Source organism: Acinonyx jubatus, chromosome D2 (genome assembly GCF_027475565.1).
Source record: "Acinonyx jubatus isolate Ajub_Pintada_27869175 chromosome D2, VMU_Ajub_asm_v1.0, whole genome shotgun sequence".
Taxonomy (NCBI): domain Eukaryota; kingdom Metazoa; phylum Chordata; class Mammalia; order Carnivora; family Felidae; genus Acinonyx; species Acinonyx jubatus.
In genome coordinates this window covers 19,208,984-19,228,322 of record NC_069393.1, presented here as the reverse complement: position 1 = coordinate 19,228,322, position 19,339 = coordinate 19,208,984, and the positions used below count along the sequence as shown (strand labels likewise).

Below are 19,339 nucleotides of genomic sequence, written 5' to 3'. Positions count from 1 at the left end.
TAACACATTTGGATGCTCTCAAGTTGGTAGCATAAATATTTACAATTGTTAGAATCTTATTGGATAGTCCCCTTTATTATAATATAGTGCGCTTCTTCATCTCTTATTATATAGTCTTTGTTTTAAAATCTAGTTTGTCTGATATAAGTATTACTACTCTGGCTTTCTTTTGACATCCACTTGAATGGTAAGTGTTTCTCTATGCCCTCACTTTCAATCTGCAGGTGTCTTTAGGTCTAAAATGAGTCTCTTGTAGGCAGTATATAGATGGGTCTTGTTTTCTATCCAATATGATACCCTTGTCTTTTAATTTGAACATTTAGTCCATTTACATTGAGTAATTATTGGTAGATGTGTATTTAGTGCCATTTTATTACTTGTTGTTTTGTTGTTTCTGGAGATTTTCTTTGTTCTTTTCTAGTCTTTGTCACTTTTGGTCTTTCCTTCCCATTCAATTAGTCCACTTTAATATTTCTTGTAGGACTGGTTTAGTGGTCAAGAACTCCTTTAGTTTTTGTTTTTCTGGGAAACTATCTCTCCTTCTATTCTGAATAATAGACTTCCTGGATCGAGTATTCTTGGCTATAGATTTCCCCCATTCAGCATGTTGGATATATCATGCCACTCACTTCTGGCTTTCCTAGTTTCTATGGAGAGATCTGCACCTAGCCTTATGGGTCCTTCCTTGTAAGTTAGGGACTTCTTTTGTCTTGCTGCTTTAGGATCTTTTCTTTATCACTATATTTTGAAAATTTAAGTATGATATGTCTTGGTGTTGGCCTGCTTTTGTTGATCACGATGGGAGTTCTCTGTGCATCCTGGATTTGGATATCTGTTTCCTCCCCCAAATTAGGGAAGTTTTCTGCTATTATTTTTTCAAATAAACCTTCTGCCCCCCTTTTCTGTCTTGTTCTGGGACTCCTATGATACAAATGTTATTATGCTTGACGGAGTCAGAGTTCCCTTACTCTACTCTTGTGATCCATCATTCTTCTTTCTCTCTTTTGTTCAGCTTTATTATTTTTCATAGTTCTATCTTCTATATTACTTACTCATTCCTCCACTTCTTCCATGCCTGTATTTATTATGTCCATCTGTTTTGAATCTCAGCTACTGCATTTTTCTTTTGTTTTAATTCTATCTCTGCAGTAAGGGTCTCTCTGATGTTTTCCATGCTTTTCTCAAGCCCAGCAAGTATTCTTATGATTGTTGCTTTAAATTCTCCATCAGGCATATTACTTATATCTGTTTCACTTAGATCCTTGGCCCTGACCTTTTCTTGTTCTTTCTTTTCGGATGAATTCCTCCACTGTGACATTTTGTGTTTCTTGCTCCTGAGAGTGATGTCTTTATAAAGAAGGGGTCATATAGTGTCCAGGGTCTGGTGCTTCAGAGAATGTCTGATGTGTGCTGTGTGCACTCTGCTGATGTGTTTTGGCAGCCTGTTCCTCAGGTCAGTCATATGCAGAGGTTCTCCTTGCCGGGAGTGGGTATTTTTGGACCTTGGCCAGAGTATGATGAGTTTTAACTAGGGGTACTATGGTCTCCTTGTTAAATGAGACCTGATGATACTTCCACTAGAACTGAAGCCTTGTAGAACTCTATGGTGGTAGGCAAGGGGCATGCATGGTTTGTTCTATTCTTCTGGAGAAGGGGCCTGCTGCTCTAGTCCCTAGGCACACTTGCCTGAAAAAAAGCAGTATCAGCAGAGCACAGCAGGGCAGGACTTGCTGTAAGCCAGTTAGGCAACCAGTGTTGGTGTTGTGCTGTTTATTGAAGTTGGTTGATGCTGAGGGGTGGGGAAGGGAAATGGCACCAGCCAGCTGCTTTGTCCCCTAGAGGGGAGCCCATGCTTCTTGCTCTCAGGGAAGCACTCCCAGAAGAGTGAATAATTTCCCCTCCTGCATCCCAGGCATTTTTCAGATCATTGTTTTCATGCTGTCTGTCTCTGGGTTGCTTGCCCACCTGAAGCAGAACAGTGCACTTTGGGCTCTATCCCAGCCAAGCCTGGTGACTTTATAACCCCAAACTTTAGGGTCCTTGAAGGGCAGGGATACTTGCACTAGTCTTCTGGGGGTAGGTCTCACCATGCTGCAACTGATGCAGGTTTGACCAACAAGGGCAGTGGCACTCAAGTTCAGGGGTATGGGATTTGGAACAAAGCAGACTAAACAGCCAGTATCTGGGTTAGTGGTCCTCAGCAGGTCTCTGCACCTATTCTGAGGGGCAGGGGAGGGAAATGGTGCCCCCCTCATTCTTTGGTCCCAGGAGAGGCTTCTCTGTGAATGCTACCTCTCACAGATGCACTCCAAGCAGAGCAAACATTCTCTTCCCGCGCACCTTAGGAGATCTTCAGATCATGCCCTCTGCCCCGAGGTTGCTTGCATGCCTTCTCTCCTGGAGCAGGGCAACACCTTCAGTGATCTATCCCAGCCAAACCTGCTGATGTCTGTCTGAAACTCCAGTCTTTGACCCCAATGGTTGCAAAAACTCATGAAAATATCAGTGCCTCTCGTTTTCCCAGCCACTGGCTTTGGGGAGGTGTTCTCCTTATGCATATCCCTGTGCACTCCATTCTGTCTTGCCTTTCTCCTCGACCAGGGCTCCCTCCCCTCCGCAGCACTTACAATTTGTTTCTTCTCCCACTTCCTTCCTGTGGCTGACCTCTTCTCTCTGTCTAGTTGTGCAGTTTGTTCTGTCAGTCCTCAGGTCAATCTTGGATATTCAGCATTATTTGATAGTTATCTAGCTGTGTTTGAGGATGAGCCAAGCCTAGGGTCCTCCTCCTATGCCGCCATCTAGCTCCCACCAGAAGTCAGCGGTTTTACAAGAGGATAATGCATCTCAAAGGGGGTTTAGTCCAGAAATGTAGAGATAACTTAACATTTGAACATCAGTTAATGTAATTCATACTACATTGAGAAAAGGGATAAAAAGCACAATAATAATCTTGATTGATGTAGAAAAAGTACTCAATAAAACTTAACATGTAACTCAACAGTGGTAAAAATTATCCATAAATTAGCAATAGATGGTAATTTAGTAATAAACAGACACCATACTTAATACTGAAAAGATGAAAGCATTCCCTCAGAAATCAAGAAAGGATGCTTGCTGTCATCATTTTTATTCAGCATGATACTGGAGGTCATAGCTAATGCAACAAGGAAAGAAAAGGAAATAAGAGACATATATATATTAGAAATGAGGAAGTTATCACTATTGACAGGTTACATAAATATAATTGCAGAAAACCTTAAAATTCTACAAACCATTAAAAAGGAATTGAACAAGGTTGCCAGATACAAGGAAAATATTATAAATTGATCTCTATACAGTAAGAACATAGAAAATGAGAAACATTTTAATACATTTTAAAAATCAGATACTAGGAATAAATCCAGTGAAAAATATGCAATACCTCTACGCATAAAACTATAAAACATTCAACCATTAAACATGAATATGTATTCATGGAATGGAGGAATTCATAAGATATGGTAGTGACCCCAGATTTTCTCATGGAAAGGTGGGAGTCTATGTCACCTTCCCTTTGAGAGGGCTTATAACTGCTTCAACCAATGAAGTACAGCAGAAGTGACACTGTAACTTCAAAGGTTAGATTATAAAAGGTCATGCAGCTTTCTCCTGTTCTCTTGGAACACTGCTCCCCAGATGCTCCCTCTTAGAGCTGAGCTGCCATATTGTGAGAAGCTCAAGTCACATAGAAAGTCTTTTAATTTTTAATAAGTGCTCTAGTAGACAATACTTGTCCAGATGCCAACATCTGAGTGAAGAAACCTCCTGATGGTTTAAGCCTCCAGTCCCTAGTTGCCCCCAACTGAGGCCTAAGTATCATGGAATAGATAAGCCATCCCTACTGTGCCCCATCCCAAATCCTTACCAACAAAATCTATGAGCATAATAAAAAAGGTTTTTCCTTTACACGACTTAATTTGTGGTTATTTGTCATTCAACAATAAATAACCAGAACAAAAGCTGTCTTTACTAAAACCTCTCTATAGATTCAATACAATCCCAATTAAAATCTCAGCAGAAGTGGAAAAGCTGACCCTGAGATGCATTTGGAATCACAAGGGACATAAGAGTCAAACTATCACAAAAGAACAAATTTGGAAGACCCATAATTCCTGATTTCAGAAGTTACTACAAAGCTACAGTAATTAATATAGTATGGTACTAACATAAAGCATGTAGATCTGTAGAATATAGAGTCCGGAAATAAACCTGTGTCTAGTTGATTTTCAACAAGAGTACCATGACCATTCAAAGGGAAAGAAAAGTCTTTTCAACAAACGGTGCAGGCCTGATCTTTAGAAGGGCTTGCTTACAAGATTGACCCTCAGCAGGCATCTAGAACTTGGTTTTGAAATTTTCTTTATGTGCAAAGGTTGTATAGGCTGTGCTAGCCTGATAAGACTGTTTAAAAAACAATATGATTTATGGTGAATACTTGCTTTTCTTTTGGGAGATTAGGATTTTGGAGGGCAAAATGTGCCTATATGATTTAGTCTCCAATAAAAACCCTGGACTTTGAATTTTAAACAGGTTTCCCTGGGGAGAAACAGTGTGCCCAGATTAATGCATTGTTGGAGGGAGTGCACTCAATGTGGCCCCTTCAAGGACAGCATAGGAAGCCTGCACATGGATTCCTCTAGACTCTAGTCTTTTCCTCTTTCTGATCCAGCTGTGTATCTTCACTGTGTCACTATAATAAATTTTAGGTAGGAGTATGATCACATGCTTAGTCTTATGAATTACATTGACACGTTGAATGTGTGGGTGCTCACGGGACTGCTAAAATGAGTGGGTCAGAAGTGCTAACACAAGTGGTGTCACAACTGTTTCTCATAATATGTATATTAAGAATTTACAATACTGTATTTCATACACAGCTCATCGTGATCCCTTGCACTAAAGAGATCGTCACACAAATAAATTATATGGGGAAAGCATAACTCAGAATAATAAAGGAACTTCCTCCTGAGGTAAAAAAGGCACATCCCTTCCTCTACAAGTAGAACCTAATAGAGTGCTAAAGTAAGTTTTTAAAGAAATATATCTTATTGTATAAAAATGCCTCCAAATGCTAATAGTTTTAGGTGAATATTCCCTCCTATTAGTTCATTTATAATTTAAAACTACATTCTTATATATAACAGGATAATGGCAGCAGAAATTTAAATGTAATATAATACAACTAAGTGATTTAACACTTAGGTTGTCCTGAAGATACTTTTACACTAGATTATTTCTACAACCAAAAACATCAGCTGTCCACAAATTTTTAATTATCACTACTACTGAAAAAACTTCTGGTGAAAGCACATCAATTGTGTAGGAAGTTTGCCAACATCACTCAACGCACACATACACACACACACGACTAGTTATCTATACATAGCAATTTTTACAAGTGAAATCAGATGAATCTTCTCTCATCTGTACAACTATTAGAACTATTAGAGAAGCACTATTAAAAAAATGAGAACGGGGCACCTGGGTGGCTCAGTCGGTTGAGCAACTGATTTCTGCTCAGGTTATGACCTCACAGTTCATGGGTTCGAGCCCCGCGTCAGGCTGTGCTGACAGCTCAAAGCCTGGAGCCTGCTTTGGATTCTGTGTCTCCCTCTCCCTCTGTTCCTCCCCTGCTCGTTCTCTGTCTCTCAAAAATAGATAAACGTTAAAAAAAAAAAAATGAGAACTTTAGGGGTGTTTGGTGGCTCAGTCGGTTAAGTGTCAGACTTCAGCTCAGGTCATGATCTCCCGGCTTCTGAGTTCGAGGCCGTGTAGGGTCTATTCTGACGGCTCAGAGCCTGGAGCCTGCTTGGATTCTGTCTCCCTCTCTCTGTCCCTCCCCCACTCACACTCTGTCTCTCTCAAATTAAATAAACATAATAAAAAAAATTTTTTTTTAAATGAGAACTTTCACAAATGACCTGCATTATCCTTTAGGGCTAATGAATTGCATTTAAGCCTCTGTTTTAAGCAAACATTTTTTGAAAATCCTACTTTGATAGAGTAGGATACTCTATCAAACCAACAATCTCTTTCATGACCAACAATCTCTTTTAATCTAAGAGGAAAATTAATATCCCCAATCTTTCCATCTTAAAAATACAGAACTGTGAGAGCAGGATCCTGCATAACATCAATGACTGAATCATATACAAAGATAAACAGATCACTGTGATAAAGTAATAAAAGAAATGAAAAACTACGTGACATTTTTTTCAAGTTTTTTTAAAAGTTACTCTTTTGAATATTAACTTTCAGGGTTCCTCTTGTTTCTGTGTTTCTTTCTCACCTGATGCCTTATGATCCTTTGCAATTTATAAGTAGTTGATCTACAAAGTAAATTTTTCACTTTCCTTAAATAGTTTAAGGATGGGGGCAAGGGGATAACTTAAAGCAAAAATGAATAATCATATATGGTTTACATAGGTAGGTGTAAAGCCTGTACCGCAGGAAGCACATGCTTTTTAGTTGGGGGATGCAAGTCAGGTTACCCTTACAACTTGTATTACTGATTTACTATATGTGGCAGTTACAAGTGTCCAGAATCCAATTTGAATATGGTTTCCAACTGTCTTGGACCACCCAAGACTTCAAAAGGTTAAAATCCTAAATCTCCAAAGACTATTCATTTTCCTCACTCCAAAGCAGTCCCTAAATTAATGGTTAATCCATGGAGGAAGTTCCCTGCTTTGAACTTGCAGTTGTACAAGGTAATTGATGCACTCTTTGTCAGAATTAAGCAAAAACAACATAACCAAAATGGTGACCTGGCTAATCATTATGCCACTGTTGAACTCTTAAGGTTTTTATTTAATTATGGTAACTTGTGTTCACTCTTCCAGAATCTGGTCGTATAATTCAGATGTAAGCAAAGGCAAACAAGAGTTAGACGACTTTCAAAAACTTTAATAAAGAAAAAAAAAGCCACTTCCAAAAATAAATGCCACACAAATCAAAGTTTTAAAAAAGTGGAAGATATTCAAGAAACAAAATCCTTTACTATCAAAATACACTAAATACTGAAATCTAATGATGTTGAGTGTTCAAATTCTGGGTGAATGTAGCTTATAATCATATAGGTAGTAAAGCAGTGTTTTTCATGATATGTCTGTTTCAAGACATTACTTAATAGTACTTTTTAAGCCTCTATTTTCTTAAACATCCACTTCACAATTCATTTAATTATTTTTACATTCATTTATAAAAACACATTTTCTAACAACAGGTTATTTTGTGCTTTAATAATAATGATCCATGATAAAATACTTAAGTGATTTAAATGCTTCGCTAATGACTACATCAATCACAGATTCTTGTACACTTACACAGCTACTGCAATAATCCAAAGAGCTACAACTCTTCTTAAAAATGACACCCACTCAAGTTTGGTAAGCATGCTAAATAATTAGAAATGTATTTTTTTCAAGTTAAAACATTAAACTTTCTAGCTTTCTTTAAAATCTGCAAAGATAACCTGTTTATTTAAATCACTTTTTAACTGGAAATTTATAAAAACAGAGGAAAGCATCATTTTAGAATTTTCTTTATAACATCTTTAGTAAAAAATGTATGTCCTCTTTCAAACTGTGATGACACCAAATGATAAAAATTCTAGCTTTTAAAATGTTAAGAAATACAATGTCCATTTCATCTAGAGGGGCATTTTAATGAATTAAACTAATGTATTTTTCAGGTCTATACTTTCCTCAACGTGGGTGACACTGCCTTATACTCATCACAGTACTTTAGTAAATAATCCATTTAAAATGTGATCCAAGACAAAGCTCAGCGTATTCTAAATTCTTTTCTATAACAAGGGACCAATGTATATCATCCTCTAGACTTTTAATACAGTAAACAGATACAAACCTAAAGAAATAGAATTTTTAAAATCAATGGCAATTAATGCTAAACACAACAGACCTCATTCCCACAATTTGGAATTAATTTTCATGCAAAATTTTATAGTTTTTATCCTTACTTATAGATAATTTATTTCTTTAAGTAATCAAGACAAATAGTAGAAAAAGCATTTTATTTATATGGAAAAAGCTACATTAATATCTGTAAAAGATGTCAATATAATATTGCCTATACAGAAAAAAAAATTCAAATGTGAATAGCAACAAATAAAAGTTACACATCTTCCTACTTAGCAGTGCAATTAATTCACATTGCAATAAAGTCAAGTATAACAAAATCAAAACAAGTGTTTCTCCATAATCAGGATACTGAGAATTACAGTGTAAAGATCATTTCAGGTTTAAGAAATCTGCACTCAATCTACAGAATACCCTAAAACAAGGGAGACAGACAGTTAATTCATTTAATTACCAGTTGTTGGGTTTTTTCAATACTGTTCACAGGAAAAAGGTAACGAGTTTAGGTACATGTACATAGAATATATTTAGTCTATACAGTAAAAAAATACAAATTATAAAGTGAGCTAACAAAGAATGAAATCTGAATACAGATTTATAAAACTGATAACATCTTAGACAACACATACAGTATTTCTCATGTAAAAACATCTAGTTTCAGCAAAAAATAATTTGGTTGCTTTTCAGATGCACTGCAGATCTTGTAAGCTGAAGATGCAGATGTCCAAGTATCTTAAAAACCATAATAAATGTCTTTCTCAATGCATACAAAATGACAAATGCTCTCATCACAGTCTTAAGGGTATTTTTGGAAGTCTGTCTTGCTTCAGAAATACATGTAAAATGGATAAAAATCAAAGATTTCATGGTACAATGAAACAGTAAACAGTGCTCAATTTACTGCTAATGTTGAAAAAAACCTAGATTTTACAGTACTCTGGTATATATGAAAATTTTTTTTGTTTTTACATTGCATATTTCTGAGTCCATTCTCTTGCATGTCTGTTGTATCTGTGGGCATACAAAAGGGATATAGTAAAAACATACAAATTGAACCTTTTAGAAGACCTATTTTATATAAAACTGTATATTCTACCATCTTATACTTAATTGCAATAATCGTTCATATGCCAATTATTGGGTCAATGTTAGACCATACATTAAATAAAACAGAAAACAAGTGATTTTTTAACTGATGGATTTCTCTACAACCAATATAAAAAAATACCTAAGTTATAAACAAAAAAATGAAGAAACCAATTTCTAACAAATCTATAAAAGCCAACCCTGAATGGGCATTAATCTGTAAACTGTAAATGAATCAATAGTACCAGCAAAATGAGGCAGCTTGAAAATTAGGTCAGGGTGGAGGCAGTTAGGGATATCTTCTCTTCTGGGGAGAAGATAAGGAATATAGTATTCAATGCTTTCCAATTATCAAATACTTTTATTTTAAATTTATTACCTAGAACTATGTATAGTTCTTTCTATCAAAAAACATGACATATCATGCAAATATAAACATGTACTATTAAATAGTAAAGGATTAAACACTATGTAGGAAGGAACAATATTTTTTATAAAAATATTTTTAAAAGATTTAAAAAAGATTTTTAAAAAATTTTAAAAGGAACAGTATCTTCCATTGGAAAGATAATAAGCACAATTAAATGGACTTAAATATATTAATAATACTTATGTTTTGGCAGACTACCTAGAAATACTTCTAAGCAGAAACTAATATAAGTAAACACTTACTTTTCTTTGTCTGATTTATAGATTTGTGCAATATCTGGTACTAAGGGGTCATCGGGATTAGGATCACAAAGTAGAGAACATATGGACAACAAAACTAGATTGAAAAGAGAACATCACATTAGATAATGATCTATTTTATACAGTCACATGTATGAAAATGACTTTACTGAATACAGACCATGAACTTCCAAAGAAAACAAAATAAAATAAACATATTAAATTATATTTTAGATTATCTTTGGTTAGGAGCAAGTATTTTTAATATTTAAAATTATAAAATTACCATACAATGTATATAATAAAAAATTACTAAAACTTTTGAAGTTTTAAATTCTATTTGAATTTCTACTTATTTAAAAAATGCGCATCTCTAAAGTAACTATTAACAACATGTAAACTCAAGAGTTCTCTACAAAAATATTTTTAGGTAATACGTATACACCCCAAATATGGTACCTAATCAAAACATTGTTAGAACGTATCCTAACTTTAGATATTTCTTAGAGATATTTTTGTATTTTAATGAGAAAATTATCTAATGCAGAAGATCTATGTTCTAATCAATTCAAATTAAAGCAATCAAATTACAGTTAACAGTCCAAAAACCATTTCGGACTCATGTTTATGCACTTTTTTACTTTGACTTGGTGCTATAGTTTGCCTACCAAGAAGAAACATTTGTCAGATTTTTTAATGAATCTTTTATTCCATACACATTTGTATCACTCATTTAAACATAATGTGAACAGTTATCAACACATAGCTTGTTTAGTATATTAAAATATAAGTGAAAATTGAAAAAGTAGTTGTTTACTGCCATGTCAAAATACAAATTCAAACAGCTACATTTAAAAAAAAATCTAAGTATCTGGAAAAGTAAGGAACAAGGACTCTGGTTCCTCATTTGTCTGCTTCAATTGCATGCTACCACTTCTGAGGTGGTACAAGGAGTCTTTGGAACAATATTTCATCTTCACCCACCTCTATGTTCCTTTACCTTTTCCTACTCTTACAAATCCACAAGTGAATGTATAAAGCAGAGTTAATTCTTAAATGATACAGACAAGGGGTTGCTCAGGGCTAATGAGAAAACTAATATTTTATTCATCTTCCTTATCTGCCCAGTGAAATTTTATGCCTTGTATATTAAACCAATAGGGTAGATTATCTGGGCCCACATCCCTAGAAAGTTTCCATACTAAACTCATGATAAAAAGCAAAATAAACCATTTAAAATATTAAAAAGTGAAAAATGCACAAATGAGCAAAAGTATAAGCTACCCTATAAAATAACCAAGAGGGAAGTTCTTCATTCTCCACTCTTGCTGTCAAGAGCCAGGTGCCCTGATTTCACGATCATGCACACAAATCAAATGTTTTAAGATAAGGAAAAAGGTAGTAATAGTTAACATTCATTTGAGTGCTTACTATGTGCCAGATGCATAGTGACCTTATATGGTAATACTATTATAATCCCCATTTTACAGATGAGGAAACTGAGGCTATTAGAAATTCTTCTTAAAGGATAGTTTCCAGAAGCCAACCATACTAATTAATATTTATAAAAAGCTGCAAGAGTTAGGAGATAAATGCTTAACATCTGGCAGTCTGCCATTTCTTTTATATGTGTAAGTACTTAAGCACTTATGCCAAATGAATTTCATTTTGTGATACCATTCCAGGAAAAGAGTATATTAATTTGAATAACCCTTCGACAGAAAATTTTTCCTACATCTACTGCATAACAGTTACACTATGTGAGATTTTTTAAAAAGACACTAGAATCGACATGAACATTTTAAACAAATATTTTAGGTCAGAAAAGCTGCCAGTCATAATAACTAGCTGACCTGAAGGGCTACTACTTACCTAATATTTGAAATAATTATGGCTGTGGATGCTGTTTCCTATAATCCTTATCACTTTTATAAAAAATAAGTTAAACATTCAGGTAGCATTTATTTAAAAGACATTTTAAATGACCATAGATTCCTCCCCTGAATCCTTCAAGAGAAGTAAGTTTTCCTAAATTTTAAAAAAATTTTACAAAAAGGGAAAACTACCAAATTACTTCAGGGGCAGATGCTTCTAACTCAAAACAATATTTTGAACAGTCAGGTTCTCTTCTGCTAGAGAAACAAGACATGAATTAAGAGGGCTGGCACAGCAAATAGTATTGGCTAATAACAAAAAGGCTTCAGATAGTCTAGGGTACATATCTGATAATTTAGCAAAGAACAAAACTATATATCTGTGAAAGATGAGAATCCGCAGGGATTATGTTATCATTCATTACAATAATGTTATTGATTATTCAAAGTTTAGACTAACATGCTAAATGTAGTGCATTATTCTAATGCAGTGAAATGTGTCTAATGAGTGAAATGTGTCATTCATTTTAAATCAGTTATCAGCCTAATCAGGTATTTCCTAGATGAAGTAAAAGATACAAAGCTTTACTCATTACATCAACAATCCCACATAATAAATGAGGCAGCTGGTCCCAAAATCTTATTTTTACTCTATCTCTGTCTCTCTCTTTAAAGCCCAAACTAAAGGGGCAAAATGTCAACAGGCTTATCCAAATTTCTAGCTCTAACATTTAAGATTTCTCTCATTTTATCATTTATATTTGCCCATCAACCCCTCCCCATAAGTTAACTGCTAAAAGCAAAAGAGTAATAGAAGAACTAGGTAAGAAAAGCAAAATCAAAGCAGGAGAAAACACAGATTATTTTTTTTTTTTACTTTAGTCCCTGAATACTTCTGCTAATACTTCCCTAAATATTTAGTCCCTAAATATTTTTTCTGTCTCACTGTTATCAGCTGTTATAAATCTGATAAATGAAATTACCTTTTGATACAGTCAGAGCTGGTGACCATTGTGACCTCAGGATATCAAGACAAATACTTCCATTACTGTTTATGTTTGGATGGTAAATTTTTGTTGTGAAAGCAATCTAAAAACAAAACAAAAATGTGACAATCCATGATCTATGAACAAAGAGAACCAATTTGCTCTAGAATTTTATATGACCTTAGAGGAGAAATGTATTCAACACAAATTGAGCATCTACTTTGTGCATACATAGCTACTGGGATTATGAAAGCAAAAAGAGTCAGTATCCCCTTTCCCCGCCCCCCCCCCCCCCCCGGGAATTGAGAACTATTTTTGGAATATAATAAATAAGCCTATAATAGCTGGTATGACTGGCTGAGTAGTACCTGAATAATTAACCATGGCTTCCATCATCCCTCAAAGTAATCCTTTTCTTAATTTGAAAATCACTGATACTTACAAGTAATGCCTGGATCTACAAATAGAGTGCTGACATTGTTCCAGAGGGAAGTTGAGGGGCCTCAGCCTGTTACTTATCCTAAGGAATCTGCTAACAATTCTAATCTTCCACAAAAGTTATTGTTATATTGTTTCATAAATATAATGTTAATCAGGTGTGCTTAAAACTATAAAATAATTATTTCAAGTGACAGAATTTGTTAACAAATCTGTCCCTCCTTGATGTCACCATCATTTATTTTCTCTTCAGGTCTAGTCTAAATTTAATTTAATAAGAACATGTTTTTATTTTCCCTACCATACTTAATAAAGGGGCTGTGTCATATTTACTTTTGTAGTCCCCAATGTAACAGAACATTGGAGGTGCTCAATAAATTTTTGTTGAATACTTAAGAACTGAGAAATAAGGTCAACTTTGGAAAGATAATCCTCTGAACAGAAAAGTCTGATTTTTGGGGGCACCTGGGTGGCTCAGTCGGTTGAGTGTCCGACTTCGGCTCAGGTCATGATCTCACGGTCTGTGAGTTCGAGCCCCACGTCGGGCTCTATGCTGACAGCTCAGAGCCTGGAGCCTGCTTCGGATTCTGTGTCTCCCTCTCTCTCTGCCCCTCCCCCACTCATGCTCTGTCTCTCTCTTTCTGTCAAAAATAAACATTAAAAATAAAAATTAAAAAAAAAAAGTCTGATTTTAGACCATTAAAAAATTTCCTAAACTACATATATATCTAATGAGGAGGGGGGAAAAAAAGATAAAGAAGCTAATTTATAGTATATCAGATACCACCTTTTGTTTTACAGATATAGTCCAATATTTGAGTAAGAAAGCATATTTTAGATTCAGTGATTTTACAGAATAGTTTGAACATGCTAATCTACCCAAAGTCTCTGACATCATGAACATATCTTGGGGTAGAAAGTAAAATCCTTGATAAAGGAGTCACACCAATCATAAAACTAAAAATACCTTTGGTGGCTTAAAAGGATAGTCTGTCGGAAAATGTACAGTGAGAAAGAAGACTCCACCTTGATAGGCGCTATCAGGCTGAAATTACAAATATTTGCATCAGTGTTTGGTTATTATATTTATTTAATAACCTAAGATGATTTCCCCCCAAATATATTTGAAAAAAAAATGCCATCATTCTGTCATAAGTTCAAATCATTTACCTTAAAAACAGGTTTCCCTTTGCAGGTATGAAGGAAGACAACAATCATGATGGTTAAACATAAAAATCGCACACACACAGTAGTGTGACTTACTCAAACAGGTCTGTTTATGAGTAAAGATTTTTAAAGATCAGTATACACACAAGATTGCTTTGAGAAAAGAAGAATTTTCTGCAACAGTAATCAGTATGGGAAAAAAGGTTAGGGCTATGTTTACCTTTTTATTTCTGATAGTCCTATAAGAAAGGGGCAAGAATAGAGATAAACTAAAAAGACCAAGTTATAAAAAGGAAAGGCTAAGTAACACACAATGCAGACCTCCAATCTTCACTTAGTAACAGTTAAACCCTAAAATTCTATTTTGACTCCTTTATATTTAATTAAATTTATCATGTTAAACTACCACTTTGGTAATAACAGCAAGACTATCATTACTTCCTTAAGTTTCTGCATATACATTAGAGAACTGTACAGTGTAATTATTCTTACTAGTTTAATTCTAGTTCATCAAAAATTATAAGGAATGTGGAAAATTTAAGTAATTACAATCAACAGATATGGTCTGCTCAGATATTCAAATCATATTATAGAGTGGCATGTATGCATTACTAAAATAAAGGGGGGATGAGTAACATCATTTGTAACCATTTGCTACATGTGATTCACCTAAGAAATATCTGTGAAGGGCTATATTTCAAGTGGTTAGGGTGGGCCTTTTAATAATAGTATTTTGAAGGTTCTTAGTAAGCAATGAAAAACAAATACGTAGATTCTTACTGTTGTTATTTAAATAAGTATGTTGCATTTTACCCTTTGGTAAGCTAACTTAATATAACAATTTAGTAATTTGAGACATTTTCCTAGGACTCCAGCTCTGAAAATTCAGTAATTGCTATTGTTTTTAAAAGTGAAACACAAGGCAATATGATTAAAACCTCTATGGCTTACTAGATACAGCTCTTTCAGGGGAGGGAAGAGAGAATGATGTTCATGGAAACATGCTACTAGTATACTCTCACCCAGAAGGTTGTCAATGCCCATTCTTATGCAATCAGTTTTTTGTGCACGAAAGAAAAGCCTGTTTCAAGTCATAACTGCCTCTTAGGTATAGAAAGAAATAATCTTAACAAAGGTGGTTAAGTGTTAAGAAAAGCCAATCATAAAATCACAGGTAATTCTGAGTTCAGTACAATACACCAAAACTAAAAACAACCAATCGTGAGGTGGCAAAGACAAATCCATTGCAATATCTCATCCATTCTCTCACACATGCAAACAGTGAAGAAAGTTATTGTAAACTGGTGCTTGTTACTTGCAGGTATTCCATTACTGAGTTAATGAGACTCATTTCTAACCTACAAAACTTGGTGATGTGACAATAATGCTTAGTTCTCAACAACTGACTTTTGTGTTTAAAAACAGATGGGGTGCCTGTGTGGCTCAGTTGGTTAAGCGGCCAACTTTGGCTCAGGTCATGATCTCGCGGTCCATGAGTTTGAGCCCCGCGTCGGGCTCTGTGCTGACAGCTCAGAGCCTGGAGCCTGTTTCAGATTCTGTGTCTCCCTCTCTCTGACCCTCCCCTGTTCATGCTTTGTCTCTCTTTGTCTCAAAAATAAACAAACGTTAAAAAAAAAATTTTTTTTAAAACAGGTAAAGCAAACACACAGCCTGGTTGCACTATGCATGATCCATGACTGTGTAGTGATCAAGGATGTGGCAAAGGAAAAATCACAGTGATCCTAGCAAGTATTTGCCACCATTGCTTTAGAAAATTATCATAAATCCTTTAACCGTATTTTTCTTCCTGAGTGATTCAGAGTACAAAAAAACTCCACCTTAGCTACAAACATCTGATCACAGGTGAAATGGCAAGAATGAAGTATGGCTGAGAGAATTAATTTCATATTTGTGAATCATACTTACAGGTCCCATAATAGTTGCTTGCCAGTGGAACACTGAAACAAACAAAGGAGTTTTGGAGTCATTAAGAAGTGTTCAAACCTATATGATTAATGGTAGCAAAATCCTAGCAAGAAAGCAATGCTTACAGTCATCTCCCACAGGTCCAGCTGAACAATGAGCAGGTGGGTCACGTTGTAGATCACTTAATTCCTGTAGCAAAGCAAAAATACTTAAGGTTAATTGTTTTTCCAGTGACACAATCATAATAATTCATGAAGACACAAACTATTGTCTTTGTATAGAATAGACACAAACTATTTACTTCAAAATAATTTTAGGCAGTTCTATTCAAAATATGAAACAGTCAATGTACTGTTACTGACTGGTAGAAGAGGATGGGAGGTATGAAATTCCTTCGTGAGATAGCTTCAAACCTTGAAAAAATTAAATTGATTACAATAGTTTTTCTCTAATATTCCTAAGACAAAAATATTTATGAGTATCTACTGTATGCAAAGTAATTTATGTAAGTGCTAGATATATAAGAATGCTATAGAGGTGTTTTGGTAGCTCAGTCTGTTAAGCATTCAACTCTTGATACCAGCTCAGGTCATGATCTCATGGTCATGAAATTGAGCCCCATCCCTGCTTGGGATTCCCTCTCTGCCCCTCCCTTGCTCATGCAAATGCTCTCTCATGTAAAAAAAAAAAAAAAAAAAAAAGCGCCTATACTATAAGAATATATGAAGAACAACTTCAGTAGGTTTACAATCTACTTTGGGAGTGATGGCTGACAGCCAAATGGATATTGAAAGAACAACCTGAAGATTAAATGGAAAGAAAGGAGAGAGTCAGGCCATATTTGAAAGCCTGGCACATTGATTCATATGCTCTTTTCTGCTCTCAAGGAAGCAAATGAAGGATCATGGAAATGACAGTTGGCCAGTCCTGGGTTGACATTCTAGTTCTGCCATAACTAGCATCACAAGCCTTGGAGAAATCATTTAACTTCCTTACCTTCACCCCAAATTTGAAAGGTATAAATTCAATATAAAAGATTATACATTAGGACTGAAGTACCCACTTCAAGTTTGGAAGATGAAAAATAAGGATGAATGGGAATTTGTTTTGGGAGAAATGAGTGACACTGTGAGGTAGACTGGCAAAAGATGAGGCTGAAAATGTAGGCCAGGCCGACAACTGAGAACAATACACATCATACCAAGGATTGGGGGTTTTAAGAAGCTGCATGATCTGATTTGAAAGATGGCTGACTGGTCTTTGTATAGAACAGATTAGAGATGCAAAAGAGGAGAAGCTATTAGTATAGGTCAGAAAAATGAGGGCTTGGGATGGAGAAGTAGCAATGAGATAAAAGTGGATAGAAATGAGATGTTTTGAAGAGCTTACCTCTCACAGGGTTTCATGATGAAATTACATGTATAGAGTTAAGGAGAGAGGTCACAGATATTTATCATGAAGATTAGTGGCAGCTAACATGTACTCCATGTTTTATTGTCCTAACCACTTCAGGGGGTAGGTGTTATTATGGTACCCATTTTACAGGTGAAGAATAAAGGCAAACGTTTCACTGTGTCTCTTTATAACTAGTATAGGGTAGAAGTAGGATTCAAAACCTGGCAAACTTCTAGCTTTTTAGCTTCACAAATGTAGATTCCATTACTGAAATGGAATACTAAAAGACAAGTTTGTTTGGAAAGTACACATATTGAAACAGGGATCCCTGTGGTATCAAAGGGAGATTCAGTTAATCATGCATGCAGATCTGGACTTTAAAAGAGAACTAGGTTAGAAACTGGAAAATCGTTGTCTCTACCTGGTACTTAAAACTGTTGGATTGATATAAACCTTTCCATGGGAACACATTTAAATACTGTGTTTCATCAAATCTAAGATGCCATCGAACATAAATTACATCCTTATTTTCTGTACCAACAATTAAGGAGAAATGCTACCAATTAAGATACCATCAATTATAAGATGAATCCAGATTTTAGACATGCTACAATGAAAAATATGTGCACCTTAGAATCACTGTATAATTACAGCAATGAGTTCAGTGTTCTAACAGAGACAAATATGGAAGAGGATGTGGTAGGAAAGGCCTTCCTAAGAAAGTGACATATGAGCTTAAAACTGAGCCAAATGCAAACTCTGGTCTCCTTCTTCCAAATCTTCTCCAGTATATCTTGGTACTTTCATTTTGTTTTTGTTGCTGTTATCTTCACAGCTGGTGCTATATTCTTCTTCCTGATAAGAATTTAACACAGTTAGCAGCTTCTTTGCTCCAGGTATAGTTGAACAATAAAGAGGAAGATTTCAGTCTTTGACTTAGCAAAAATGGTCAAAAAGCAAGGCTTGGAACTTCAAGTCCAGGTGCCATTACTCACTTGCCATATGATCTTGGGCAAAACATTTTTTTTTTTCCTCTCTAAACCTTAGTTTTCTTCAATGTAAAGTGGCATTTGTACCTTTATCCATAGTTTCTATAACAAACAAGAGAAATGATACATGTGAAATGTACAGCAATCCCTGACATGTAGTAAGCCTTCAAGTAAATGTTACGTTAATATGGAATGGATAACTGTACAATTCTCTAGTAGCAGAATGCAATTATTGAACAGTTTAAATGACTGGGGGAGGGGTGTTCCCAAGTCACAGATCCATTTTAGATGACTGTGCTTTATTTAATAGTTTTCTAATCTGGGCTTTTAGGAGATTACTTCTGAAAATATTAATCACGTTGAGTTTTCTAAACATTAGTGTAAATGGATAAATAGGACTAGTTTGCCCTTATCTTAACTACAAAACTAGTTGTTTAGAAAATGAGTTTCCATAGTTAAAAAACTGGAAGTTATAAATAACTTCCATACAGCTTTTACAGAACTATTGTATGTGTGAATATATCAAATATACATAAATACATAAATTTATTTTGTATACTAACAACTCCATATTAATTTTATTTGTAATAGCCTTGAATCATGTTCAAATTTTAAATGTTAAACTGTTCTTCAAATCTCCTTAACATATTATAGAAAAATAAAGGTTATCTTGTTTTTATATTTTTGTGCCCTGATTCTACCTCCTGTTAGGAGCAGTTAGAGCTCAGGACAAGAGAGAAAATCTCACAACTGAACTGTAAAGGTTATGTTCTTAAGTTGTCTATTTAAAGCTCACTTATTATAGGAAAGAAGCAGCTGACAGTACATCAAACATTCTTAACAGTGAGATTGATCATTACTTACTAATAATGACACTAATGCTTAGGTGA

General features: G+C 35.0%; 1 protein-coding gene across 3 annotated transcripts in view; it reads right to left on the bottom strand.

Annotated features, from left to right (window-relative positions):
- Positions 1–8,057: 8,057 nt before the first annotated feature.
- UBE2D1 (ubiquitin conjugating enzyme E2 D1) overlaps positions 8,058–19,339 on the bottom strand; it is a 29,128-nt gene continuing 17,846 nt past the window's right edge. The window contains exons 2-9 of one of the 3 annotated variants that reach the window (XM_053206896.1): positions 18,456–18,551; positions 17,455–18,315; positions 16,191–16,254; positions 16,066–16,097; positions 13,940–14,017; positions 12,532–12,637; positions 9,678–9,771; positions 8,058–8,930 (exon numbers count right to left, since the gene is read on the bottom strand). In XM_053206896.1, coding sequence (XP_053062871.1) covers positions 8,885–8,930; positions 9,678–9,771; positions 12,532–12,637; positions 13,940–14,017; positions 16,066–16,074 — 333 coding nt within the window. In that variant the 5' untranslated portion in view covers positions 16,075–16,097; positions 16,191–16,254; positions 17,455–18,315; positions 18,456–18,551 and the 3' untranslated portion in view covers positions 8,058–8,884. The remainder of the gene's footprint in view (positions 8,931–9,677; positions 9,772–12,531; positions 12,638–13,939; positions 14,018–16,065; positions 16,098–16,190; positions 16,255–17,454; positions 18,316–18,455; positions 18,552–19,339) is intronic. The other 2 variants (XM_053206897.1, XM_015070191.3) reach the window with 2 other exon arrangements.